This window comes from Camponotus vicinus, unplaced genomic scaffold (genome assembly GCF_025532165.1).
Source record: "Camponotus vicinus isolate PSW18456_S1 unplaced genomic scaffold, iyCamVici1.0 SCAF_12, whole genome shotgun sequence".
Taxonomy (NCBI): Eukaryota; Metazoa; Arthropoda; class Insecta; order Hymenoptera; family Formicidae; genus Camponotus; species Camponotus vicinus.
The window spans coordinates 9,995,119-10,022,957 of NW_028141948.1; the positions used below are offsets into that span (position 1 = coordinate 9,995,119).

General features: G+C 40.2%; 1 protein-coding gene across 8 annotated transcripts in view; it reads right to left on the reverse strand.

The window, feature by feature from the left end:
* Window positions 1–27,839, reverse strand: part of LOC145963056 (uncharacterized) — a 368,536-nt gene that overhangs the window by 431 nt on the left and 340,266 nt on the right. The window contains exons 7-10 of one of the 8 annotated variants that reach the window (XR_014436061.1): window positions 20,677–20,882; window positions 19,943–20,013; window positions 19,008–19,192; window positions 131–980 (exon numbers count right to left, since the gene is read on the reverse strand). The exons of 2 other annotated variants lie outside the window; for them this stretch is intronic. Coding sequence is in view for 3 of the 6 variants with exons in the window: in XM_083084670.1 (XP_082940796.1) it covers window positions 20,677–20,882 (206 nt within the window). In the remaining 3 variants the exon portion in view is untranslated. Of the gene's footprint in view, window positions 1–130; window positions 981–19,007; window positions 19,255–19,629; window positions 20,014–20,080; window positions 20,155–20,676; window positions 20,883–27,839 lie in introns of those variants that run through there. 5 more of the 8 variants (XR_014436062.1, XR_014436060.1, XM_083084670.1 and 2 more) reach the window with 5 other exon arrangements.

Consider the following 27,839-nt stretch of genomic DNA (forward strand, 5'->3'; position numbering starts at 1 on the left):
GATGCGAGGAAAAAGGGGAAAGTATAACGTGAAAAAAAGAAGCACGGTTCGCTAGAATAAAAAAAGGGGAAAGACACGAAACGGATCGTTCTCGGGGGATGGACGAAAGCGATCGGGACGAGAAAATTACCTTCGATCGGTTGACCTTGGACCCGATAACACGGAGGATGCGGAAGAGAAGAGTATCTAAAAGAGAGAAAGAGAGTCAAACGCACAAAAGACGAAAAAAAAGGAACGAGGAGAACAGTCGAGGAGCGAAAGAAACGAGAATGTCGAGATCCCGTGAACGACGGAGGAGCCAACGGCAGAGATGTGGATGGATCGTTCTCGGGGGATCGTGCCCGTGGTAGTAGACTTGTTCTATGGCGTGCCGCAGGACGTGTCCATGGTGTGTTTCGTGTCGTGCTGCGGTGCACCGATAGTACGGACACGGCCGCGTGTATCGTAGGTGTAAGTACGTAGTTGTACACGCACATACACATAGGTATACACCAGACATAGAAATACCTCCACCTACCGCTACCCTCCCTGAGGGAAGTATTCCTCGGGGATTCCCCCTCGCGCAATTAGTGGCCTCGTCGCTGAGTGGTGGGTCGGCCCTTAATTATATCTTTTAAAATATCGGAGTTAAATTGAAAAGTCGCCTTAATTATATTTCGGATACTGGGCATTATACTATACGAAATCCTGCGAGCCTCCCGGCGTATCGTTTCGTGCGTTTCGGTGCGGTGTATTGATTCACAGAACCCTCAATTATCTACAACGCGAAGGATCGTATAGGCCTGGTTTTTCTTTCTCCTCGCTAGTATCGGCTCCTTTCTTCTTCTCTCTGTTTGGTTCTCTCTCGAGTAGTAGACGGACTCCGCGGATACAAAGCCGCTCGTGAATCATAAGCTCCCAGCTTAACGACCCGTATCTTTGAGAAGCGTCGGCCTCCGATGATGAATTTAAGGGTTCCCTTCCTTGTTTCCAGTATCCTTCTGAGTACCATTGCGAAGATTGAGAATAAAGAAATGGCGGAGCCTTTCTTAGCATAGCAATGTAACGTTCGTACGCATTTTATAGTGTGTGCAAATGCAATTAGAATTGGTTGATATACAAGTATTATATATAATTATTTTTTTATATAGCATAAAATTATATTTAGCATAAAATTATTTTTTTTCTTGTTTCTTCAGGTAACCTACGATTTTTTTTAATCGTGTTTTTTGGCATAAATAAAAAATTAAAAATGATACATTTTTAGAATAAATAAAAGATAAAAATGATATGAAAAGAATATAGCGCGTCACTTCGTGTTCCTTTATAAACGATCATCTTGTTAAAATAAAATGCGGAAAATGGGAACTATAAATATATGTTTCGGAGCCGCGCGAAAGGATTTAACTAACGTTATTAACGCAGAACTTTTCTCTCTCACAGTAAAATCGATGCCTGTCATAAATAAAAGATCAGGCAGCCAATTAGAAACTCTGCCCAAGAAATTAATGAGTCCACCGCTAACGCTGGTCGGGCGTCTGGACCTCTCATTTCATTATTAAAACACTGGATAAGATAACTATAAGATTTTCGAGAATTCAAAGATGGATTGGCGTAAGTCAAAGTTTTCTTTATACTGTATATTCACAATACAGTATATTCAGTACAGTAATATTGCATATTTCAAATCCTTATAATAATTACTTTACAAAATAGATAAAAAATTTAATTGTAATATCTATTATTATGCGTGCAAAATTTGCATATTTAACGCCACGATATTTTTAATATTCGAATATTTCACTAAAACAATTTTTAAAGTTAGTTTTGGCGATGTCGACAAAGTTAGGAGAGCTTAACAAGATTCCATCTTGTTAAAAGTCTACGAGAAGTTTGAGCCATGAGAAACAGCGTTAAACGCGGATGTACAAGTACCGGTTGAAAAACAGTAAGTGATTAATTGTGGCTCCTTATTTAACTCTGCGAAAGTTTCTTGAAAATTTCCTGGGACCGCTTGCCCGAGAGAGTAGAAGAATGTAACTGTTTTGTAATAACAGTGAATTATTGCTCTAAATATTTATCATACTTATCATAAAATAATTACACTCTTACATTCTTATTATAATAATATAAAAGTTTTAGTCTGTCGTATATATTAACTGCATAGTTTACCTTTTCAAAGAATTTAAAAAATATTAAAACATTTGAATATTTAATCAAACATTTATTAGACATTTATTAACATAACGTGACAAAATAATATTCATGCTTTCAATTCTGTTCTGTCACGAGAAGAGGAAAATAGCTGAAACTAAATATTTTCCTGTTTTGTCAAGAACAATCCACTTTGTGTAAAGTCGGTCGTAGCTGATTGAACGAGTAGATAATCATGCATACGAACACAAAGTCGAACGTTGGTCCCTCGAGTCTTGTGATGACAATCAAGCCAGATCGATAATGCTTAATCCTACTAAAGTTCTCTGGCAAAGCCACCGCTGAAAGACGTTTATACTTCTTCCAAAATCTCTCAAACCGGTCATCGCCTACGTGATATTTGCTACCTGCTACTCGCTTATCTGGTCAGCCTTAAGCCTTAAAATCGTTTCACATGCATAAACACACACACACATTTCGAGGTCACAAACGCATACATGCGTACAAGTCGTGATAGGTTTGGTCAGATAAATCGTCGACAGTGATTCATTTTGTTGAAGTCTCATATCGTGTATTTTATATCGACTACAGGCGATCGTCCATATACGTCGAAGTATATCGATGGGCTTTTATGTCTTAGCTAAATGACTACTTTGTCACGCAATTTAATATTTCCTCAACTAGCTTTCAGATTTTAATAAGCTAATAACGGATCAAATTTATAGCACTGAAAATCGATTTAAGTTATTTTCTCCAGAACATAAGAAAAAAATCTTGACATTTACTTCGAAGCACAATTAGTTTCATCATTTGTAAAACCTCCTGGATATACATACAAACTGGCGTGATAAATGAAAAGATTAGAGTCGCGATGACAGATTGCAGATAATATTTTCATATTTTATAACATTGCGAAAGTGGGGTGTAATTGCCACGTAACATGCTTTCAATGTTATCTTTTCCCTCGTACTTTTTTCCTTTTTACTGTTTTTTTTGCTCATTCTACCGAAACGCTTATATTAATTATGTATCCGCCGCGACGCTTTCACGCTGAAATGACGAACACGCCGAGCGTGCGTATCGCTATAATTATCGCTAGAGTTGTCGATAAGTGATCTAGACCGTAGAAGACACAGGCAGGTCCGATTATGCACGCCATCGATTCTGATCGCTTTGTAATTCCAACGAACAAGCGCGCGCGAGCACAAGCGCCAGGAACGGCTGGCGGTTTATTATTTTCGCAGAGCGATCATTATATATCGCGGCGCGCGCAATCTGCCTTTTTTCTCCTCGTAATTTATTGTCATATATTGTGCGAAGCGTAGCGTTCCTTCGCATATCCTCGCGTGCACCTTGCGGCAGAAAACGAGCAGATATTGATGCGCGACCGGCATTATTTGCACGAACTTTAACGGATTGCATACGCGCACGCGATACGCAGTCAATTTGCCGATACATCGAAACACGAGAGGTTTAATGTGCGTAATATATGTGTGTAATATACACGGGAACGTTACAGTCATTACTCTCTAATTAGAGTATACCATTTAATTCGGATATGTCATGGTTGCAAATAATTCCGCGTTGTCGCAATAAAATAAGCTTCATGAATTGCGGAAATGTGTTTCTACATATGAGCAAAAGAAGATTGCTGGAAATTATCGCGATTAATCGTCCGTTAAATGAGCAATTAATACACGCTAAGCTTTTTTTGACGTGCGTCTTTGTACGCAGTTGGAGTCCGTCGACGAGAGGCGGCTTTAAAAATCTCGCAAAAGAGCCGAAGAAAAAAGATTGAAAAAAATCATCTTTTCGCGTAGGATCCGCCGTACGTATAGCCAATCAAATATTAATGCCCGCAGTTGTTACATAGTCGGGCAATTTCGAAACGAGCTCGCCATCAAGCGCGCGCGTTATATGCCTCGGTCATAAATTCGTTTCAACCCTCTTGCGCGTCTTTCTCTCTCTTCCTCTTCGCCCTCCAGTCAGTCAACCTGGGAATAGCAGTCGCGAAGGGCGGTGGTAGAAGCGGGTACCACCAGCTAGCAGACGAGCGGAGCGGTTGCGAGCGCTCCTTCCTTCCAACCCTCGTCGCGAGACGTGTCGTGCCCGATATTCCAGGTATTGATAAAATAATGAGTGCATTATTAACTCGCGCGGGGGGAGGGGAGAGAGAGAGAGGGGGGTTTGCGAGGGTGTAATGTGTGCCGGCATGCGAGACTACGTTCGTACACGCCCTCACGCACACGCGAATGATCGCATGCCTGACACACGCATATATCCACGGGGTGTCGGGAAATATCGATCTTTGAAATCTGAAAGTGTTGCGAATATTCCTATCGTGCAATGTACCGCGACTTAATTAAAATCCCAATGAAATGCATGAATCACGCGAGAATATAATTGAACGAGCGAAAACCCAGTAGCTGTCAAATCCCGCGAATAAATGCCACGTCTATCTTCAATAGAAATCTATTTATTACACGTTTTACCGTTACAACAAACACACATAATATATTTTTATATATATTGGAATATATATTTATGTATATTGAAAATATATTTCAGAGAGATGCTCATATATAAAATTTTATAAAGGACATAATTTTTCGACACCGTATACATGTCTATGCATCAACGCCTTCCCTCGTGCACTTTTCTCCGGATAGACGCGATAGGGCAGGAAAACGAAGTTGATGGAGGGTAGCGGCACGTACGTGAGGATATGCGTGCACGCGTTATATTGATCTTATAACTCACGAGTGCGTGTCGGCAGGTAACTCTCACGTGTCAAGCATAAAAGTTCGATCTCACATGCGTCTGTAAATGTACCTTTCTACTTGTGCACTGATCTTTTACTTTTAGTGGATTATGAGGCAATTTTGAGATTATTATTAGCATGTCAAATGTCTTATTTAAGAATGATTAGAGAGAGAAATTATATTTCACACGCGAAATTAATTTGTTATAAAATGATTATATTATTATTTATATTAGTATTTTAATTACTTTCTTTTTATCTTGAACTCAAATATTTTATTTTTTTGATCCTTAATTTCATTAGGTGTAAGTATTATAAAATTATTCCTGCAATTATAGTTTTGTGAGAAATGAACAGAAAATGGAAAGATATTAGCCTAAACTAATAATGTGCGATATTAGTATTCGCACATCAAATATTTGCAAACTCTCTCAATATTGAAGTATATTCAAAGATTATCCACTCCAATAGGGTCGTTATCGTTAAAAAAAAAACGCGCTATATGCCACTCCTGCTACGCAGGAGGTAGATAAAACGAAGGGTAACACCGAATGAAGGAGTAGAGGGTTAATGGTTGAGTTTCGCGAACACCCCCCGACATAGATGCACCTGAGGCCTTTCCGTTTCCGAGCATGCTAATTCCCACAGATGGGAGCGCTTTAAACCCGTCTGTGCCGAGCGCTTATTGCAAGCCGGAAATGCAAAGATGGTACGGAAAAAAGAATAGGATAGAGCGGGCGATTCTTTTTTCACTAGAGTAACAAACTTGTGAGATTCGTAATCCGTCGATGAGATCATACAGTTTCGTTACAGCCCCTTTACATTTTAATTGTATATCTGTGTTCCTGTTTCGAGCATCCAAATGTTAAATAGAGCGATAAATTCATATAGTTTACATAAAAACATAATGATATAAAAAATATAAAACTTCAGAGAAATTCGAAACTATCTTTATTAATAGTTTTAAACTGTATATTTAAATTAATTTACAAAAATTGTTCACAGTATGCTATTTTTTTATATAATCAAATTTATTTATTAAGTATATTCAATTGAGATGCAGACTCAAGATCGTTGTTTCATAAAAGTCTCAGTTTATATTTTAGTTGAACATATCTAATAAAATATAATCATAATATAAATAAATACCTTAATAGAGTCGAAATATATAAGTGAAATGTTCCATCGACGTTAATATTCTAAATTTGTGGCTCGATTGATCATGTCCGAAGCAACATTCTAAATAAAAATATCGTCGAGTCGAAATAAATGGCTGCTATTTCGCGTACACTCGCACAGTTTCAAAATACTCTGACAGTTATAACAGCCACAAACGCGCGTTGTCCTTGAGCTCGAGAAGAAATCACGCACGCATCCGTTCGCCTTTGAACAGAGAATACACCGACGGAGATCGGCGAGCTGCCTTTACGAAACATCGTTAGTCATCGCCGGGAAACCGACAATTTTGTATTTTCAAAGTTTAGTTCTGATTCGCTAGCATATCTCCTCTCCCTCTCTCGCTCTCTTGCGATTCTGCCTGTCGGCGAATGGCCGGTACTCCGCGATAAAATTATCACCAAAGAGCGAGTGTTAGAAGGAACGCGCGCGCGATAGAGGCGCTCGCGAAGCATCAAAGAGCTATAATTGGACGTCAGGTTGTAAGGGGGTCTATATTTAGGACGATGCCCGCAAAACCGTATGGGAGGCCGAACGAGTACCTTACACGTAGGGCCTATGGGCGCAAAGGGCAGACCTCTTAACGTCACGAGAGCCACGAATTATTGCGCCATTCCGGTCACTTAGGGTGCGACCGGCCCTTATTACGGGTACACTCGCTACTCCTCAGCGTCGCCTTTCACTCACTCCTTCGCCATCGATCGTTCGAACGCCACGCTACTTTTTCTCCCTTTTTTTCTTCCGCTTGAATCTTATTGACTTGAATGAGAATTTCGTCTTAACGTCAGTCGCGAAATTTCCCGGATATTCTTTCTACTTTCAGTTATTTGCGTCGTTTCAGTTAACATGGATTGAAAAATTGTTTGGCGAAGAACTCGATAATTGAAAGAAACGAACGAGTCTCATCCTGGATTATTGCGAGCCAGGTGATTCATTTTCTTAGTGTGTATTCTTTCCAATCGACAATCTTTCGATTCTCAGTTATCGATCTTAGTAATCTGCGATAAAATTGCACGGCTAAATATTGTCTCAGATACGTCGGGTCATATAAGAGAATGAACAAACACTTTCTTTCATATTTACTTTCGGAGTAATTTCTCTTTATTTTTATTTTTAATTGAACAGCAAAACACTGTAAGAGTTAAAAAGAATTATAAAGAATAATAAAGAAATTTAATGTCGGTGGTAGAGGCGTTTCTATCCCACTTTGGTGGACGAAAGGAGGGTGAATAAAATCAAATTTACGCTTAAGTACGAACAAGACATGATTAATGTATGTCACGTAGGCTCCAGGGTAGAAGAGGAAATGAGATGCTCCGCACATTTAAGGGTATTTTTCGACACAAAATTTTTTTACGGTACGTATAACACGATTACGGGCATGGAATAAGCGAGCAAATGAGAATACGAATATTTCACAAGATTTCTCTGTCTCTACCGCGCAAAAATAACAAAATATCGCTACCCTCGTACATAATCAGGGTCATGAATTGGGCGATATAGAATTGTTTCAAACGTCCCCAATTTCGATCTAACTTTATGAAAAGAATCTTGTATTCAATTTAAAGAGGATTCTCCAAAGAGATATTTTTCGTTGGCACATCCCCTTCGCGAATCGTAAGCCTGTAAGCTCATCAAAATATTTACGGAGAACCTTTCTTTTTTCCAAACCACTCACAGTATTTTAATGCAGATCGATGAAGGACGCAGATGTACATCTAAAGTTCCCAAAGCCATCCGCATGCAGTGCCTCGTAATGAGGTTCCAATGTATATCACTTTCCGAATACATCTATCAGGCTTTCTCCTTAAAGAATCGGTGATTTTGTATAAGAAAGATGCAACATCTTAATTAACATATCATAAAGACAATTTTATATACAGGTTTAAATCATTTAATTTTTAAAAAATTTATGTAAAATCTTTCATCTTTTTCATTTTGAATTTTTAGTAGATTTAAGCTATCCTATATAGTATTCTGTAAAACTGATATGACACAAGTATTCTCTCAATCAAAATTCAGCTTCTAAAGCAATATCTTCTATCTCTACGTGAGTGATATGTGCCAATAAAAATGTCTATATATCTCTTCGTTCGGATAAAAGGCTTACCTAAGAATTTCCCGCTGATCAGCAATTTTATGACCCAAGTACCTCTGGTACTCACGACCCGACATCACCCTCGAAGTCCTCGATCGTTCGTCAAGTGCTTCCGCAAACCCTTAGATAGTCAGCGCGGTAGTTGTTCGTGAATCGAGTCAACGTGTCTCGATTTCCGCCATGCGGTTAGTAACAAGAATCGACAACGAGGTGTTTCTTTTTTCCTTTTTGCATCGCGATCGCTTGCGTTAACGCGCCGGCGGACGCGCATTGTCTAGACAGATACGGGACGTGTGCTACATGTCAAACGAATAAAAGATCCAATGTGATGTTTGATGCGGGCAAATTAACGTAGTCAAATATCGCAAGATGTGAAAGAGAAACTATCCACTAGACAGTTCCATTTCTCATATAATGGAAAAAATTTTTACATTTCCGTTACTGTTTAAGTCCATAAATCCAAGTAAATTTTATTATAGAAAAACTTTGAATAAAATTCCGAAATAAAAAAATTATACTCTTTCTTCAATTATAATGTTTTATTTAATATGTTTTACTTATATTTTCTTCAATTATTTATGTTATATTTTATATATTATTTTTGACTAATTTTTTTTTTTAAAGATATTATAGTAAATAAAATCTTCCTTCATAAGTCAACGACATTATTTTTCAGAAATTATGAACGTCGCGTTACAATTTTCCTAACAAACGTACGCTGCCGCACGCACGAATCTATTAAAAAGCCTAACGAAATTTTGCTCTTTTAGAATTCTCATCTTCTTTTATTCTGCCAATTTCCATTTTCGCCGCACATGTCGTCACTCCCGTCGCGTCGTGATAAAAGTGCGGTGGCGAAAGTGTTGTCCCGACGTGTGTACGGGGGATATGCTAAACGCTGAGAGCATTCGAAAAGACTGGACCGACCCCTTTTGCAGGGGGATTAACGGAGTCATGGTACGCATGGCGTAAACACACGATCCCGCCGCGCGTCATGGCGTGGGTTCCGGCGGCATCTGACAGGGGGTTGAAGACGGCTCCATTCTGGGATGGGATTAAAGCCGACAGGAGGAATTCGAAAAAGCAACCCTTGACAGCTTAATACCGATCAGGATCTAAGCCGGCCATTTAGCCCGCGAGATCGTTGAGCGGGCCTACATAGAGCCGATTTCCGGCCGCCGCTCTATTTGCCTGCGCTTTCGAAAACTTATCCAGCCTTTATTTCATTTTCCTTTTTTTTTGCATCCAAATCCTCCAACTCCGTCACAGTGAATTTGCGCACTGGTATACTTTCGGGAAGCCGTAAAGAATCGTTATTGTGATGTGTAGATGCGAACAGCGTGGCTGAGGAACGGATTTGCTTTCTTCGACATTTCTTTTACACCCCTTTTTTCATACTCCGATTTTTCAAAGTTGTAAAATCGGATGTTACGAGCCGGGATTCTCACGAGAACGGATTCAAATACGCGTATTCGTAAAAGTGACCGTATCGTTTTCATATGGCGCTGTTTACAATCCTTTTAGCACATTTACGCTAGATAAGAATGGATATCATTGATGTACTTGGAGTTTCTTATCTACCGCTTCAAAGGCGGCATATTGTTTCGAGCCTTTCTATTTGCCTCACTACAAGCAAATATCTAGGTCTTTGTTGTAGAAATTTTTGTTTAATATGTTCATTCACAAAATACTGCAATTAAAAATAATAATTTGTCATTGGAATGAAAAAAAGAATGATACATTAAAATTGTTCATAAAAATTCGTTCGTTTAAAAAAAAAAAAAGGTTTGATTACCTTATACATGCAAATATTATTTCACTTTCGAAAAAGTCGAGAATTTGAGCCGAGTTGTAGATGATAACGTTATATACACGTTCGGAAATATCGAGACCAACGAACGTACGCACGATCCGGGCGATCCTTCGCGCGTATACTCCCGGGATTTAACGAGGGATGGTCAGGATCTGGACTATACTCCCGAAGGAACATCCGAGATATAGGAAATACAGGACCGTCGATCTCCCGACGCGGAGCAAAGCCCACGAGCTTACGGGTTTAAGCTTCTCGCCGACTATCTCGGCCGCCTCTCCTCACCCCCGAGGAAGGCTTTCGCCAAATCTCTGGTTAGCAGCTACATTTCTCATATTCGTGCCTCGCAACTGAAATTGAAGATTCGCAATACAATGAGTCAGCAGTAACTTGCACCGATTGTGATTTTCCTTTATTGAACGCTGGCGCTTCTTGGTGTTGCTCGCGCGTCATCGACCCTATTTTCGTAAACAATTTATATTTGTAGACTGAAACGTGACTGTAATCTGAAAATATATTGTATATTCTCAATATATGCAAAGTATGATGGTACCAGTAAAAGTGGAAATCTCAAATATGCGAAAATGTTACGTCCGTTTTTATATTGGCAAATATCATAAGATTATAAGAATAAAATATAAAAATATTTTATTTCTCGATGTTTAAATAAAAATCGAGAAGTTATTCAAAAAATAGTCTCTTTTATCTACCATAGAGTGAAACACTTTCGTATCGCTTCGCTTAGAGAGCATATAGTTAGCTAGCCGGCGATATCTTTTTAGTATTCTGACTCATTGCGTGCGATGCGCAAAGTACGGTTTCCCAATATATTTCAGGTATGCATAGCGCTTTTCACGATAAGATATTTCAATATTGACACCCTGTCAGTATTTACCGGGCGGCGCGAAAGATTAGACGAGCAGTCGGTACATATTTGTACGGATTTCACTTTGGATGATTGTACTCCACCAATCGTCGGTGAAACGCCAAAGATACGCGACGAGTTCAGTTCAATAATATTTCGTAAGCAGATACGATCTAAGAGTCTATTATCGCTTGTGCCAAAATCGATATCTACGCACAAGGAACTCGATAAAAAATAATCTCAATTGAAATAGATATCTCGCAAAATGACAAGAAAAAAAAATCAAAAAATACTGCAAAAATGAGCGCATTACATCAGCATTTTTATTCACATTTATATTTTCTTCAAAAAATCCCCATAAATATATAATTCTTGTAATATTAGGAAAGAGTAGCATCTTTTTGGTAATATCTAACTTCTTGAATATAATGAGAAAATATTTAATGACGACTAAAATGAATATATAATTAAAAATACGTAACTATTTTCTAATTTCAAACTTTTTTCGTTGACTAAAGGATTAAATAGAGAGAGATCTTGACTGTCTTGTGTATAATCAGTATACAGTCGTTTCGCTAGTGTTTAAACCAGTAAGCGTAGATGATGACCGCTATTAACGCAACGCAATTAGTGATTACAGAGAAAGAGAGAGTTCTTGCAAGATAAATCTCTCTTTTCCGCAAAATTACATTTGGAATTACATTTCGAAACTGAGAGGCTGTTCTTATAGCTCTGCGTACCGGAAATCAGGAGAGATTCCTTGCATGCCGACTAATATCGTGCTTGCGGGACTTGTATGCTCGCATAGTATGCTAATATAATTTGACTCTTACAAAATATGTCATAATCGTTTATATTGAAACTCAATGAGATTTAAAACTATTTTATCTCGAACATTTTAAAGATAATCGTCTTGCAAAACTTTTTAGTTTTATAATAAAGATATATTTTCTAACATTTTTTTACAAACATATAATATGCATGTAATAAGGAAATAGTATTTTATGAAACATTTAGATGAATATTACAATATAATATCTCTTTCGTAATTTATATAATACAAGAATTTATTATTAAATGTAGAGGAATTTAATAAATTAGTAGATAAAAATGTTTCTGTGTATTGTGTAGGTAATAATATATTTATATATCATATATATATATAAATTTTCTAAGATATGAAAAAATATTCTAGAGAATAAACTACAAATATTAAGCAAAAATATTAAATTTTTACTTAAACTTTCTCATTGTATTTTACTCCGTTGTTATAATGCACAGTTACACACGATCGATAATCTTTTACCTATGCACATATATATGTTGTTACTTAAAGTTCAAACATATAAGAACGATAGTTTGTTTCGAGACGATGACAAGAGACCATCGTGCAAATCTCTAAAAGTTGAGAAGAGACACACGTGGGAAAAGAAGAAAGCAGAGAACAGGAGAGTTCAGTGGCGAAGTTCACGTATCCCGTCACATTCTTCGCCGACGAATGGACAAGAACATGATTCAACGAGTACGATACCATAGTCACGGTGCAATATGTATGTCCGCGTTACCTATCCTAGACTATGCGAGTTTCCGAAGTTAGCCGTTTGCGGAGAGCAGAGGTCGTAGCTCCGTCGCGAGGTACCAACTTTGATTATAGCCGTAGATTTACATCGAGAAAATTGATAGGAGAGGAAACAAGGCGCACACATACATCACTAAGAACTTTTCTATTCTCTGATCGGACACCGTATTTCGTTGGAAAGGAATAGGCGTTTAGGCTCTTATATAAAACATTTATGCAAAGTAGGAAAATTAAATCGGGCTTTTTTAATTATCACGTGAATACTTATATATATAATGTAATCTAATGTGATTCAATAAAAATGTATAGTCACGTGACTACAAAAATTACAACCTTTCATTCTTTATATGCGACAAGAAGAAGGAGGAAATTAATTATTTATGATAATATAATTTATTTAATATAAATTGTTAAAATATTGATTTAATATAAATTTTTCGATGTATAAGAAGCTTAAGCATGGGGAAAAAAGTAATATAATAGTTACAGAGATATACACTTTCGACATGCCGCATAAACGTGTATCTTACACAAGTTCATATTATGACCTAAAGTGGCTCTTTATTGTCCCGCGATAAACGGTCCTATAAAACCGTATACGTGATAAAACTGTATACGACTCACGTTCGCAGTATAAATATAGTCCAAGAAGGTTCTTTCACCGCGGAACGAAAATACGTTCGCACCATGCAAACGTACCAATCTCTCGCGACGTTCCGCTTGTGCTTAAATCAACAGTCTAGCCAGTCGTACACTCGGCCGTAGACATTCTTTTTTTCTCTCCTCTCTTAACTTAGATGCCCGCAAAGAAAACGGGTATCTCTGTATCATTCACCATTTCGCGCTGACGCATTCGACCACACGTTGGATTGGAAAGCGCAAAAAGATCTCGTCGAGACATCGAGGATCAAAACACATAAGCAAACATAAACTTCAGTTTCATGAGCGTCGGGTCAAAATAATTATATATAAATTAATTACCGCGAATATCAATCATTCTCATCCGCATAAAAGTCTTCTTGCAATATGAGTAGTTAATTAATTAATATTATTCGCACAATAAAATTAAATCTCCGGCGAGCAACTTGCCCGAATTTCTCTCGTGAGATTTTTTGCAATAATAAATTCAATTATTCCTGAAGCAAAATTTGACGAATGTGTTCCGAAAGAGAAGAGAGAGAGGCAGAAAGAAATAAAACGAAACACGGCATTGAACGATTGAGCAGTGTACCGTGCCAATGTCCAACCCGATCGAACATGACAGCGCCCTAAGCCATTCCCGACGCTAATGTATTTGAAGATCTCAGAACGAGATACACTTGCCTTTCTGCGCGAATGCATCGTGCATCGCTATTTATGCGATAGACATAATGCGCGCCGGCGAATACCGTCTGCGAAGCGTGCAATATTAAGGGGACAGTAATAGTACGATTGACAAAGGTGATTAAAGTCCTTTCGGCGAGAGCTTCCGGGGATTTTGTGTGACTCCAGGAGACGGAGAAAGTCCGTTCGGCACGAGTCAATGCGCTTTTCGAGGTGAGAAAGGCAACGGCAACAGTGGCATAGGTAAGATAGAGGCTTCGTGGCACCTGCAACACCTGCTTGTTAACGCCAGCGCGCCAACTTTCCGCGAGCGAGCCGGACGTTCTCTCTCTCTGCCTCTATGTTTCTCTTTGTGAAATCTGCATGCCTCCTACGGCTCGCGGGATCGTGTGTGCATATATACATATGTATGCATCCGTCGCACACACATACGCACCGTCTACGGCCATAACGGAATCGGCTGGGAACTCGACTTGCTGACACCAGTCGATGCAAAAGTACACGTGGCGAAAGAAGCGGCCGCAAGACTCTGTACCAAGTTTGCGCGTGTGCTCGAAAACTTTCTTCCCCTCACATACACATGCAAGAGAAGTTTTCGACGATATAAACGCCACATAAACGCGGTCAAAAAATATTCAGTTATTATTAGCAATGTTAAGAAAGGAATATCGCGTATGTATGTGTCTCTCTTTTTTTTTCTCTGAAAGCTTAGCTGCGAAAATATGTCGAGTCGCGAATCAATGAGAAAAAAATACCACGATAACGAATTTCCGTAAAATTCACTTATCTTGGTATTTTTTTTCTTTTTATTCTTTCGCGACTCAAGATATTCTCGCAACAAAACTTTCAGAGAAAAAAAGAGAGACGACTAAAGCTTCAAAGCTCCATTTCTTTTTAACATGTAACATGACATTCGCGACCTATCTAAAGCCTCAAGTCTGCACACGGTAAACTACTTTGAAATCTAATTATCTCCATATCTGTCCCTTCACCCACGATGTAACTGGATGAGATGTAACTCGTCAGCTGCAATAAAGCGGCGGCGATAAGCCGTGGCACAAAGCGATACCGGCGATGAACAAAGAACGGAAGTTCGCGAAGAATCGATATATACGCGCTTCCTCCGACGTCACCTATTCGCGTGCGTCTGTATGCATGCGTCGCGGCGGAACACGAAGCGGAAATCCCCACGTGCGGCGGGCACACGCGCGAACGTGCGCACGCGACGAGCCGGCAACCGGCAACATAAAGTCTCCGTTTAATATCTTTACGAGAGCCGGCGAAAATGATGAGGTTTCTTGTTTTTTAATAATGTAGCCGCGCGCACCTGAGCCTCGTAACTCTCGCGACGCGTCCCTCTCCCCCTACCCTCTCCCCCTCAAGTTTCTCGCCCTCCGTCGTCGTGAAAAAGCTGCTCGCTTCGGCTCCTTCGCTCTTGCCTCCCCCGTTTGCTCGACACTTGTATTTTTTTCCTTCTTTCTCTCTCTCTCTCTCTCTCTCTCTCTCTCTCTCTCTTTCTCTTCTATCCTTTGTTTTTTGTTTCACGCGTGCAAACGACTCCTTCTTTCTCGCTCGGATTATCGTGCTTTCTTTACATTCCGCGCCTCTCTGCCACGTTACGTCTCTCTTTCCGCGCCGCTATTTACCGCCGCAAATTTGTTCTTGTTGTTTCTACCGTAAAAAATCCACATGTTACTTAATTCCACTTGTACTTTATTCGCTGAAACTCGATAACGTGATCTTTCACGCGCTCGATCTTTCGCGTTCTCGATCGTCTTCATCGCTCAACCTTAACGATGTAATCGTGTTGAGTGACTTCTAATACAAATTTCTATCTTGTATTCTATTACTTTGATAGAATTATTATAACTATACTCGTCTCGATAAGATCTTGACTGATGGTTAAAGTCCTAATTAAATTTGTGTATTTTTATCGCTAATGTACGATAGTATTTTTTCATTTTTTGGAGATTGCGCTCTATCTCCGTCTATTTTTGTTAATTTTCCTGCTATAAATATATATATATATGTATGTTTAAAAATTTAACGTCATGTATATTTTTCTATCAATTATTATTTCTCATCTTTTCCCCTCTCATTATTTTTATTTTTGTTTCTTTCTCTTCCCATTTCTAATCTTACACTTTTGCCGCCATAATTTTCTTTTCTCGAGTAGCTCGTTTAGTGCATATTCGTGCCCAGTTTCTAAATCCACACCACGTAAGGTAAAATCTCGGAAGGCACGAGAATATTTCGCAGCGACGTCTCTATTTGTTTTTTGCGGCGACGCCAGCAGGCAGGGTAGAAAAACAATTTCGTTGCATCTCTCCCTCAACACGCGGCGGAGCCGAATTGTGTGAAATTCGATTCTTCCCACTGTGCTTTTCGCTTTGAGAGCTCCTACGTGGTGGCAGGCTGTAAAACGTTCGTTGGAACGCGCTCGCCGGTCCTCTGTGATGCTCGATATTACTCGATGTCCCGCGTGTAACCATTGTGTGCCGCTCAGTACGATAGTAAAAGTGACAAAGGGATTTCCCCCGTAAATAGGAAATAAAGTATCGGCCGAGAGCGTTTCCTCTCTCTCTTTCTCCTTTCTTGTGTCGCGGTTGTAAATTTGTTAAAAACTTTATCGTCGCGCCGTGTCATTAACTCTATTAACGGACCTTTATGACCGGCTCCGGTAACAAGAGTGTCAGCGAGAACAATGTAAACTCATTATGAAAGAACAATATAGGTTACGATACGGAATTGGCATTAATTATTGAATTTTATGCCCGTAATGTTGTGTAAATTGCAAAGTTTATTACAAGCAGGATACACTGGCAAAATGTTTACGCTCAATTAACGATCGCAATTAATATGCAAAACGAGTTTGCACACGCGCAAAAATAATATACGTTTATTTCATATTTAAAAAAAAATTCATATACATATATATTTCGTCCTTTAGATATTTTTCGGAGTTTTCATGCAAAAACTCCGAAAAATAAAACTTGAAAATTAAGTTTAATTAACTTTTAAAAGGCTATGAAGAAAATAATAGTTTCATTTAGCAAACAAATTGAATTATCCGTCAATATCGCGTAACTGGTCGTTCACTAGTGCATTTACCGTACATGTAAATTCGTGATCAATAACATTCAACGATGCGAACAGCAACGGCATTAATGATTCTCGGAAAGCCGCGCGGCGGAAAGATTTAGCAAACGCTGCACCAACGCACACGTGCTCTCGTGAATTTTTTGCGGAAATCTGTCACGGACCGGATGAGATTTATCAACGCTCTCGCAAAGTTCGCGCATCACTGGCGCTCAAGCGGCCGCGCCAACGATCGCGCGAGCCTCGTTCCCGGAGAATTTTTCGGAGCAACGCGAGCCGTTTTAATTGGGCCGCCCGGTAGGACCGTCGGAAAGGGATTTTCCAAGACGCACCCCGTAACCGTCGCCATCGCCGTCGTCGTCGCCGTCGCGAGGGGCCCGCCGCTTGATTTACAGCGTCGTCCGAGTGGAAAAAAAATGCCGCAGAAAAATCCGGAAGTCCGTCCCGCCCTTAAATCGCCCGGGACCGTCCGGGAATTCCTGAAGGATATACGTTATGCCCCCGATATATATATAGCTCTCGGCATGACGAGGGACGCGAGCGATAACGTGGAATGCACTCGTATCTCCCCGGCTAGCGCGCCGGACAGCTGACATTTTTTTTCCTCTTTTTCGCTGACCCAAGCACGCGTTAAACTTTAATCACGTTGGGTTGCCCCCTTCCGTCAGAAAGAGCTGCGTGACTTTGATAATGTGACTCGCGTGGTTAGCCGGTTAACTTTTAATTCCCGCGCGTGTTATCGCTCGCCGAGACAGAGCCGAAATTTAAATAGTTTTTTGGATTTTTACGGACGGCGGCTTCTGTCGCGCGTACACGGTTGACGCGCGCCGTGGCTTGAAAAAATATATAAAATAATCCGCTTACTACGCGGCAATTAAAAGGGGCAGTTTACAGTTCTCTTTTCCGAGTTTCCGCCGCTTCTTCCCGTATAATCGCTCGGATACGCCTCGAACGCGCGATGACTCTTTATTTCTCAGGAAGAACTTCCCCGCATCTTCTCCCACACGATAGCGCACTAATCCACGTTTTCACGGTTGTTCCTTTCGAGATTCGTAAAGCGTAGAGGCGCGAGCGCTCTCGAAGCCGCCCGGGTCCGAAAGTCAAAACGGATGATTCATTCATCGAAATCACTTCTCATGGCGACTAATGGTGATGGTCGACGAAGCGGGCGCGTCGGATTAAAAGCGGTCTAAACGTTGAAATTTTCACGGGGATCGCCGACACACGGACCCAGGGATTTCAAGCTCCGGTGTGCCGCATGCAGGACCGACGTTTCGGATTGTTCTTCCCCGATATACGAACGATACGCGTGTGTGCTCGGGGGGTGAGAAACTCGGCGCGCACAATGCCATTGTGTCCGGGTGTGGCATAATGGCCGGCAGCATTATAAATGAAACGTCTGCGACTAATTCGGGACAGGGCGCGGAAGCGCGACCATCGGTTCGAATGTTCAAGATGACCGGCATCGTTTACACTAGTCGTGCAAAAGCGTACGTACGATCTCGACGACTGCAATAGTCTCGCCGATTTCAACGATACGCGTCAGTTGTTTGCCACTTCCCAGTCTATGGCTTCTACACGTGGCGAAAGAAAAACAAGAAAACGACTTTAGTCCTGCCACTTCCTGTATTTTTCTTTTTAAGATATTTTCAAACGCGAGTCTTTCTCCCTCGCATTTTTGTGTTTGCTTCCGCGCCAAATAGGGCCGAAAAATAGAATAAAGTGCAGAGAATATGCGACTGAAACAATTAAAAGCGCAGCAATAATCATTCAAATTGATAGGATTTCGTTACACATGATACTCGATATCGAGCCAATGAATTGTACGCGATATAAAGCTTCAGCAATAACAATTCTAACCATCGGCGCTTCTATTCTGTTATAGAATTCGTATTAAAGTTTGCTGGTGAATATGTAATAGGCAGAATCAAGTGGATTTAAAATTAATTCGACCGAGGAAAAGAAAGTTTCCAGACTATGGGCGAGTGAGAGAAGTTACGCGGAAACAAGATTAGTTTATTTTTGCCATGCAATTTAATAATTAGATATCATAATTGAACTAAGGTTCATCAAGGGAAGTACCGGCTGAAAAAGTTCGTTTAGTAAGCACCGTCTCTCAAAGATAATTACGAAACGAGCACTTAGCCACGTTCGTTTTCTTACCGACTTTCGCAGCAATCCTGGCGCTTCCGTTAGGGAAGTCAGATCCGGAGCAAAGGGGATAACTTTTTGCGTTGTCGTAGTTTTCGTCGACGTCCATCGACCATCCAGCGTCATCCATTTTACGACGACGAACGGCGAGCGGTAGCTATCGCGTACACGCAGCTGAAAAAAGACCTCTTGTGGGCCTGTTAAAATAATGGCCGTGACAAACGTTTGTGAAATAGATTTTCCACCCTCCCACGTACTGCCTCTCGCTACCGGCTTACCAAACTGGATTTCCGCTATTCGCAGATCCTATGTCGCGAAAGCAGAAGTTGACAGAAACACAAGAAAATCAGAGAATCACCATTTCTTATGTTTCTCTCACAAATTTATATTTAATTTATACATTATTACATTACGAATGTATCATGTTGTATTTACAATATTTTTTGAATAAACAATTGATAAAATAGACAATGATCTAAATAAAATAGGTGAATCTAAATATCGAAGAAAACAATATTTAAGTAATATCTTTTTATTAATATGATTCTAAATATTATTAATTTCTACATGAAGATAGAATATGATAAAAATATTCAAATTCAAAAAATCAATTTCTTATCGTATATATTTTCATTTTTCAATAACATCAAATATTTTCATTAATCTCGAATTTAAGATTTTCTTTTCTTAATCGTTCAAAAATGTCAAGCGATCGCGTCACTTGGCACCTCAGTGCCGAATCGCCGGTCGATCTTTCATCCATTTTGCCGTTCAAACGGCAAACGCCCAAACATTCACGACCTTATTCAGAACGTGTTTCGTTGGTGGTTTTCACAGCACCGGAAGGCCATTCGACGCGATGAGCTATACGCGCCTTCCTGTCAGCGGTTAACGAGACCCGCCTCTTTCTCTCTCCCTCTTTCTCTCGCCGTCTTATATATACGCACCGCTTTTCACCCAGTTGGCGCCCCGTCGTGCTTTAGCCAAACAGTATCGGACACTTCCACCGGCCTTCGAACTGGAAAAGGAAACTTGATTTACTGCTCACGAACCGCCGAGCATTTCTCTCTCATCGGCCCCAGAACTTTTCTTTCACGGTCGTTATCGAGACAAGTTGCTCTTGTTTCCGAAAGTGACTGTAGTTTGTTCCGCTTCCAAGCTTTGTATCGAAAATAAATCGGAATCGATTATCGCTCTTAATTAAAAATGTATCCGTGACAAAACAAGAAACGAAATTCTTGTGCTATAAAAGATATTTTGGAATAATCCCTCTCCCGTAGTGATGTTACTACAAAAATAAATATATTACAATAACTGTTTAAAATTTCGGCGTGAAAATTATAGGACGTTAAGAGTACTTTTGTCGAAGTGATCGGGTGAATCACGCATCAGATAAATTAATTTTCTTGAAATCACTTCCACGAATCGTAGAGCAATTTCTCGCCCATTTAACGCGGTGTCGTTGAAGGAGGCCTTTGAGACGTTCGCGTGAAGGCGGACGAGATCGTTGACGACCATTGCCGTTAATTAAGAACGCAAGTGTAATTGGTAGCGGCGTGCGAGTAGATGGCGGTCGGTTAATTTGAGAAGTTAAAAGCAAGAGAATAGGGAATCCAATCGCACGGCGCAAAACAATGGAATGGAACAATGAGGCCACTCTTTTCAGGTAGTTATTACCCACCTATACCGGAGTGTTTATGGCAGATTCACTCCAGCGTGAGAAATCATCCCCACTTCTGGTCATGGTGGTAACCGCCGCCGTCAAAGCGATAATTAACCACCGACTCCCTTTCGTCGATGTCTGTTCGTAGCACTTGGCAGCTAAGAGGCCCCGTTCACGCGCTTTTCCTCGACGAGCACAGTGTGTGGCCGGGCCGACAGGTACTTCTGGGAAATCGAAACGTGTCTAGCCGTTATTAATCTCGCATTGACCGACATGAAATATGATTTCGGTGGTACCCAGCCACCCTCGTGCGTTCTTCGCGATCCCTGATCGGGGAGGAGGCAGGGACGCCTCCGTGGATACCGTTGTGTGGGGAAGAAACACGTCTTATAATGCGAAAAATAACGTTTCCCCGATATAAAGCGCGTAACAGGTTGTCCAATGATGCGTTTCCAAGAAATAATATTGCCCTGAGTCATGCCGAGTTTGCGCGACGAGACCCTAAGTGGTGCGGAATTGTTCCAGGCAGCATACTCAATGACCGTGCTTCGAATCCGTTTATATTGCGTTTGTGCGAGCAATCTTTAAAGGGACCGAATGCGTAAATACGTCACGAGCGAAGGCGCGCATTTCTTATTCGCGATAATCAATCATTCGGCTCTCTACCGAAAACACATTAGCCTCCACCGAAGCGAACGCCAGCAGCACACAAACGTCGTGCGCGTACATCATTTTTTACCATCGTACACGATGTAGCCACCGTGCGATTACCACCCTCATTAATAACCGGATTACACGCTTTACCGAGAATGGTCTCTTGCGGAATAAAATGCACGTACGGCGCGCGTCACTAAGCTTCGCGGCGGGGCATCGGGTGAATTATTATACTCCGTGTGCTTCTCTAGCCACGAGAATTCTCAAATTCCGCGCTCGCAAACTTCACGAGCCTCCCCCTCCGCCCTTTCCTTTCCTTCCGTTTCCTCGCATCTCTTTATACAATACGTTGATCTCCCGTAAAACATTCTTTCCGATGGCTAAAGAAAATTGCAATTCGATCGGATGTAAAAAATTGAGGATGTCGCCTTTTCTTGCAAACATCAATTACATATTCGTGCAAGCGTGTGCATTTACACACGCGTATACAAAATTCGCACGCGGGTGTGCGTAAGAGCCGTCCGAGCTCTCCCAAGTGGCATGTGGGATCCGTCAGGAGCATTCAAATATACAGAGCGGTATTATTTACGAGCGCTTGATACACGGGGTGCCACAGATTCTTCTCTACAAAACAACACGTGTCTGGCGTGATCCCCCTCTTTTGAATCTTTCTCTCTTGTATACGTGCGATACGATGGATCGAATCCGCGTTGCGCTTCGCGGCGAAGCCGGGTCGGATTTAGAGATAATATTACATTCCAGGGGAATTTGTTTCGAGAAATTTCAAAGGGTCGTGTAATGGACCTATTTTGTGGTCGTCTTTGTGGATTCACTGTACGAGAGGGAGAAAGAGAGAGAGTGAATAAATAGAGATGATAATAAAAACGACAAGACGCGACGATCTACATAATTGACAAAAGTAACTGAGAATTTATTCGATAGCCTGTGAAACTTTAAGGCACACTATCTAATGGCTTCTATAGATTGTGTTAACTAATGTAGCGTCTATGTCCTATGTTAAGTGCTATATCCTTTATAAAGTTTCCAATGTATGACGTTGTTGCATCGTAAGCTTCGCACCACTTAAAGGATCTCTGATATATTTTGTCTGGCGAAATTATGCTTTGAACGTAAAGCTCGTTCAAGTAGGATGAGTCTAGCGGTTTCCACACGCCCTGGATTCCCTCCTTAACGACGGGCAAACAAACAACAGTATATTTATGCAGGTTTCGTGCGTCCACAGAAGCAGCAAGGCCTTTCGACAACCGTGAATGATTCTAATCGCGTCAATATAGCTGACGTCAGCGGCGAAATTAGAGAGCAAGCTGCTATCGATGCTAGTAATAATCGAACGTTTGACAGCTCGTCGATTTCTGCTATCTTGATTATTTATTTAAAAAATTTTTAAAATATCTTAATTTCATACACGTCAGAAATTTAAAAAATTAAACCGTACGCCAAAAAAAATAAAAGAGAAAGTGACATTTAAGATACGATTTCAACAGCGATTTTTTTTAGTATCAAGTTTCTCCTTGCTAGATTTTTAACAAGAGGAATCTTTTTTAAAAATTTTACCAAAAGAGATAATATAAATTTTCTATTCTATTTTTAATCTTCGCTCAAATTTAAATATTAGTATTATAGATTTATTACTTATAATGCAATGAATATTAATAACTCACGTTTCCTTCTAATATTGTCGACTTATAAATGGATAATATTTTTGACAGATTTAGATATCGATATTTTTACAATATGTCATTTATGATTACTAATTTATAATGTCATTTATATAATAAGCGTAGACAGTAGATTAATATTATAATATATGTATATATATATATATATTGAGAAGATGGAATATATTGTATCACGCATACCACATACCATTGGATTTAATATAACTAGACCAACTAAGGGAAGTCGTAGAAATCTCTCTCTTGAAGCATTTCCACGCCCGTGCGGACAAAGACGCATCGAGCGTCTAAGCGCCCTTCGACAGGCGAAACAATTAAGCGGGCCGGCGTGTAAGTCACGAAATTAAATGGCGAGCTTTCTACTCCCCCGTCGAAACGGTTGCTCCTCTGTACGGCAAGCATATGTCCGTGTAGGTATATATCGTGGGGACCGAACGGGATCGAACGAGCGAGTTCTCTCGCCTTGAGTGAGTGCCGGACTGAACGAATGAATATCCATCCGTTCCCCGTCAGTGCCGAGAAATTTCAATAAGCCAATTCGGATAATGGATTGGCACGCACGTGCGGCGTGGTAGGACTTCGGTTGGGTGTCGGTGCGTTCGTGTCGAAAGTGCAACGCATTGTCTGGAGCCCCCGATTCGTCTCGTTCGGGGTACGAACGAGAGGGACGTCGCAAAGTTCCAAGTGGGCCGCTGTTTCTGACGCGGGGTGCGTTGATGCGTGCAAGTCTCGGCCGCAGGCCAATGTTTATTGGTCGGCGCCGTATCGTTACGCGATCGAAAGATCCGTGCGAGGTCCGCCACGAAAAGGAATGTCCGATCGGCTCTCGATCAGTTACCGCCGACTGCTTGCGATCCTCGTGAAACGGCACGATGATAGGCTGTCGGGATTTTGGTCAGGGTTCAAGAAAATTATGGTCGGCTGAATACGGGTTACGAAGTCAATATGACGAAGAGCGCCCCGGGGGTTGAATGGGATGACGGGCGCGGGACGAGGCGTTTTGGCGTCGGAATTCACCTGGTTAAAAGCAATATAACTTAGATCGATTGCCCAATCTCTATAGTTATATTCTGCTACGCGTGTTCGATAAATTTTGCGTTCTTTATTTTTAGAAAAATATAAATTTAAATAAAATCTCTAAGTTGGTCTCTCTTTATATATTTAAATTAAATCTACATTATAGAAAAAATTTTTATAAAGTACAACGGCTATTTCTTAAAAATCTTTATGGGACACATCTTTGAATATTTATTGCATCGCGGGCGAAAAAATATCGCAGTTGTCATCAACATATGCTCGTCAGAGTCTTTTGATGTGGATTTGTTTAAAAATTACGATCGTCTTGATCTTACCAACGCCACAAAAGTTTCAACAGACCATGTTGGAATTACGTCGCATTCCATTGTGTGGAAAACGGAAAACTTACAACTATGCTCGTGACCTAATACTATAGTCGAGTAATATCGCGAATACACGCGCTTGGAATGTAGTTATGCATTGAGTTTGTATTTAAAGCACCTACTTTCCAAGTGATTTGCATATCACATCTAAACTATGAATCCTATGTTCTAATCAAATATATATATTTCATATTTGTTAAAAAAATCTTTTATATTAGTAGGCTGTCCTCGATCGTCGCAGCTTTTCGCGCCTCGTAGACTAACCATATTTCAAGGTTCGATTATACCCGTCCGACGCCGCGAGGCTCGTTTGCATAGGAAATAAAGCGAAACACCACGGGAGACGGCCGCTTAACGAGTAACGCGATTTAACGGTAAGCGCGCCCTTTGTCACACGCATACGCTCCGCGTTTATTGCCGGCGAGCGCAAAAGTTGATAAAAAAATTCTTTCGAGAAGAGGTCTCCGCTCGATCGAGAGTCCTCTGTAAGGCGCGCAATTTATTTCGAGCCTCGATCGACGGCACCCACGCGAGAGCGGATTTCCGTTTTCCAATAAAATCTCCGTTCATATACCGTCTCTGGCTACGCATATAGCGCGTGCATGCTCCGAGATTCCGGACGAAAGCAGATTCTCGATGTTGCCGGGGAAAACATCACAAAGCTCGCAGTAATAGTTTTCCGTCGAGTATCACATTGCGTTGCACAACCGCCCACGTACAGCTTTGATCGATAAAGGAATTTATTTCGTATCCGGTAAAATTGACGAATTGCACTTCGTATGCGTGTTACCTTTTGATGAAATTCTTGATGAAATATTCGCGCGTTTGCTTGATATAGTATAGTTATATAATATATATGTAGTTATAATATATATTATCTGTCCTTATCTCGATATCCTTATCTTTTTATTTCCATATTTTAATTACACTGTGATGAGTCACAGAGAGAGAGAGATATACATAATAAATGTCTTATAAAACAAATTGATATCTTTCCAGTTTTAAATAAAAAAATTTTAAATTTATTATTTTGTTAGCAAGAGAGAATATTATAAATATAATTTTATCCGAGATTTTATCAGGGATTATTTTTTGCGTATTAAATATCATGACTGTAAAAAAATATGCACTCTCCATAATAAATATATATATATAGAGACATAGAGGAAGAGAAAGAGAAGAAAAATATCAAAATTTCAAATACAAAATGTGCAGATATTATTTCATAAAAATTAATGGCAGGATTGAAGTCTTTGAAGTTAAAACCAAAAGATCATTTCGTATTTATCTGCGACAAAAGAATAAAACAGTTTACCTTTATTGCCTTTGATTTTATGCATAGTCACACACTGTAATCTTTCCTTTTAAAAAAACCCTGTCGTAAAAGATAGTTCTTTCTATTTCTGAAATCAGTTGGTGGTGAGGATTTCTTTTTTCTGCTACCACACAATAGCGAAGAGATTTATATTCTCATGAAATAATAGAATTTAGAAGATATACTATTATAGTGCAACACGCTGTAGAAGATAACGAGAATCGACGTTAGCTCGCTCTATTGACCGATTTCTACATTGTTCTTGGTAAAACCTGAATCAATTCCTAAAAGAATTCTTGTGGATTCAAGAAAGGATTTTAGAAAGAATGTTACTAAAACGCGATTGTTAAAAAATACAAAAACTTCTTATAATCGATGCAAGAAGTTTCTCAATTTTTAACGAGAACCTCCTTTCGCCGGTTTTTTTTTTTACTAAAGATAGATGATATTTTCGCAGGAAACCGAATTCTTACGGCAGCAGGAGTTTATAAGTGTCGTAAATTTTCGAAATATATTACACATGTTAACTCTGCAACCGCTAAACGAAGAATACTCGTTTTTTCTCTATTTAACTTTTTCTTAATTTATAGCTTGATTCGACTAGAATAAACTAAAAATAAACTAAAAGTTTAAACTATATAATAATGTGCATGTTGTGTATATTATTGAAAAAATTATTTCCTTATTTATTTCAAAATATGATTTGCATATCAAAAATAATTTCTTTCTACAGATTTTCATTTAATCATATTTGTAACAGTTTTATATAAATATTAGATACATTCAAATAAATCAAATCAATTTTGAAATATTATTCTCTTGACATAAAATATTACAAAATATTACATTATAAGTAGCGCAAAAATGTCTCGAAGAAAGTTCTCTTTTTATGATTAATATAATTTACACGCACAAACATAGAAATAATTATCAACATATTTAAGAATTTTATGGCAGAAGAGTCTGTTTTAACAGAAAACAAAGAAATCGCATAAAAATTCCAGACGAATATTACACGATCAGAAAATGTCGCGTATGCGATAACGACGGCGGAAAGTTTCGCGATAAATTTTTCTTACGCGCACGTGACGTATCTAAGGAAGTTCACACGTGACCCCGATGTCCGGCGCGATTATTCATAGGGCGCAGGAACTTGGTTTCCTCGACACAGTGACCTCGTCAATTTTCAGCGAAGATAGCCGGTATCCTCGGAATGATTCGAGCCTCTTCCTGCGCCAGCGGAGATTTACGGATGTCATAAAGTACTAAAAACGGTTACGGTAACTTCGCCCGACGTGGCAGTTTTATTTGCGCCATACATTCGGCGACGACGGCGGCTGAGCGTCTACCATATCGTCGCTCAAAAACGTACAAAAGTAACAATGAAACGTGCGATTTCGCTTGAGCGCGTCGAAAGTTTCCCGGGAACCTACGGCGCGCAACTTCTCGCGAACACTTCGTATACCACTCTTACGCCCTACGCGCTTACGCGCTACGCGGGAATGTATATATTTCTACGCCAAGCAGACGAACCGTGCGCCACTTCCTCTTTCATAAATAAATATGAGCTTAGCCCGCGTCTCAGAGTATCGTATTTGTCGACGTAAGAAAAAGAGAAACGGGACCGAATAGCAGGCAAACAGCAACCCGCGAGAGAGGAAATATCTCGACATTCCTCCGATAGTACGTAAAGGGACGCGTCTCTATCTTCGTCTCGAGAATGTTATCGTATCGCCTGTGTTTTCGTGGTCGCTTTTCGATAATGTGTTACAGTCCCGAATTGAAACGCCGATCATTACGTTTCAGACCTCGATCGAGATAAAACAGAACAAAGCTGCTCCGGACCGGGTTGATCGTGGAATGGACAAAAAAATGACGTACGATGGTGAAGAAGGGGTGGTTTTTTTGGCGTTAATGAAGCTGTCCCTCTTCTGAAATGGTCGGACATTAGCGAATACTCGGTTAGTCGTGGAGAGAGCGGCGTTTTGCTCGCGCGACAGCGCAATTACAATAAAGCGGCGGCGTCTCTCGCGTTACCATCGCATACCTCCATCTTCCATCCGTCTCTCTTTCACCTTTCGACGATCTCTGCCATCTCCAAGGGCCTCGTTCTTC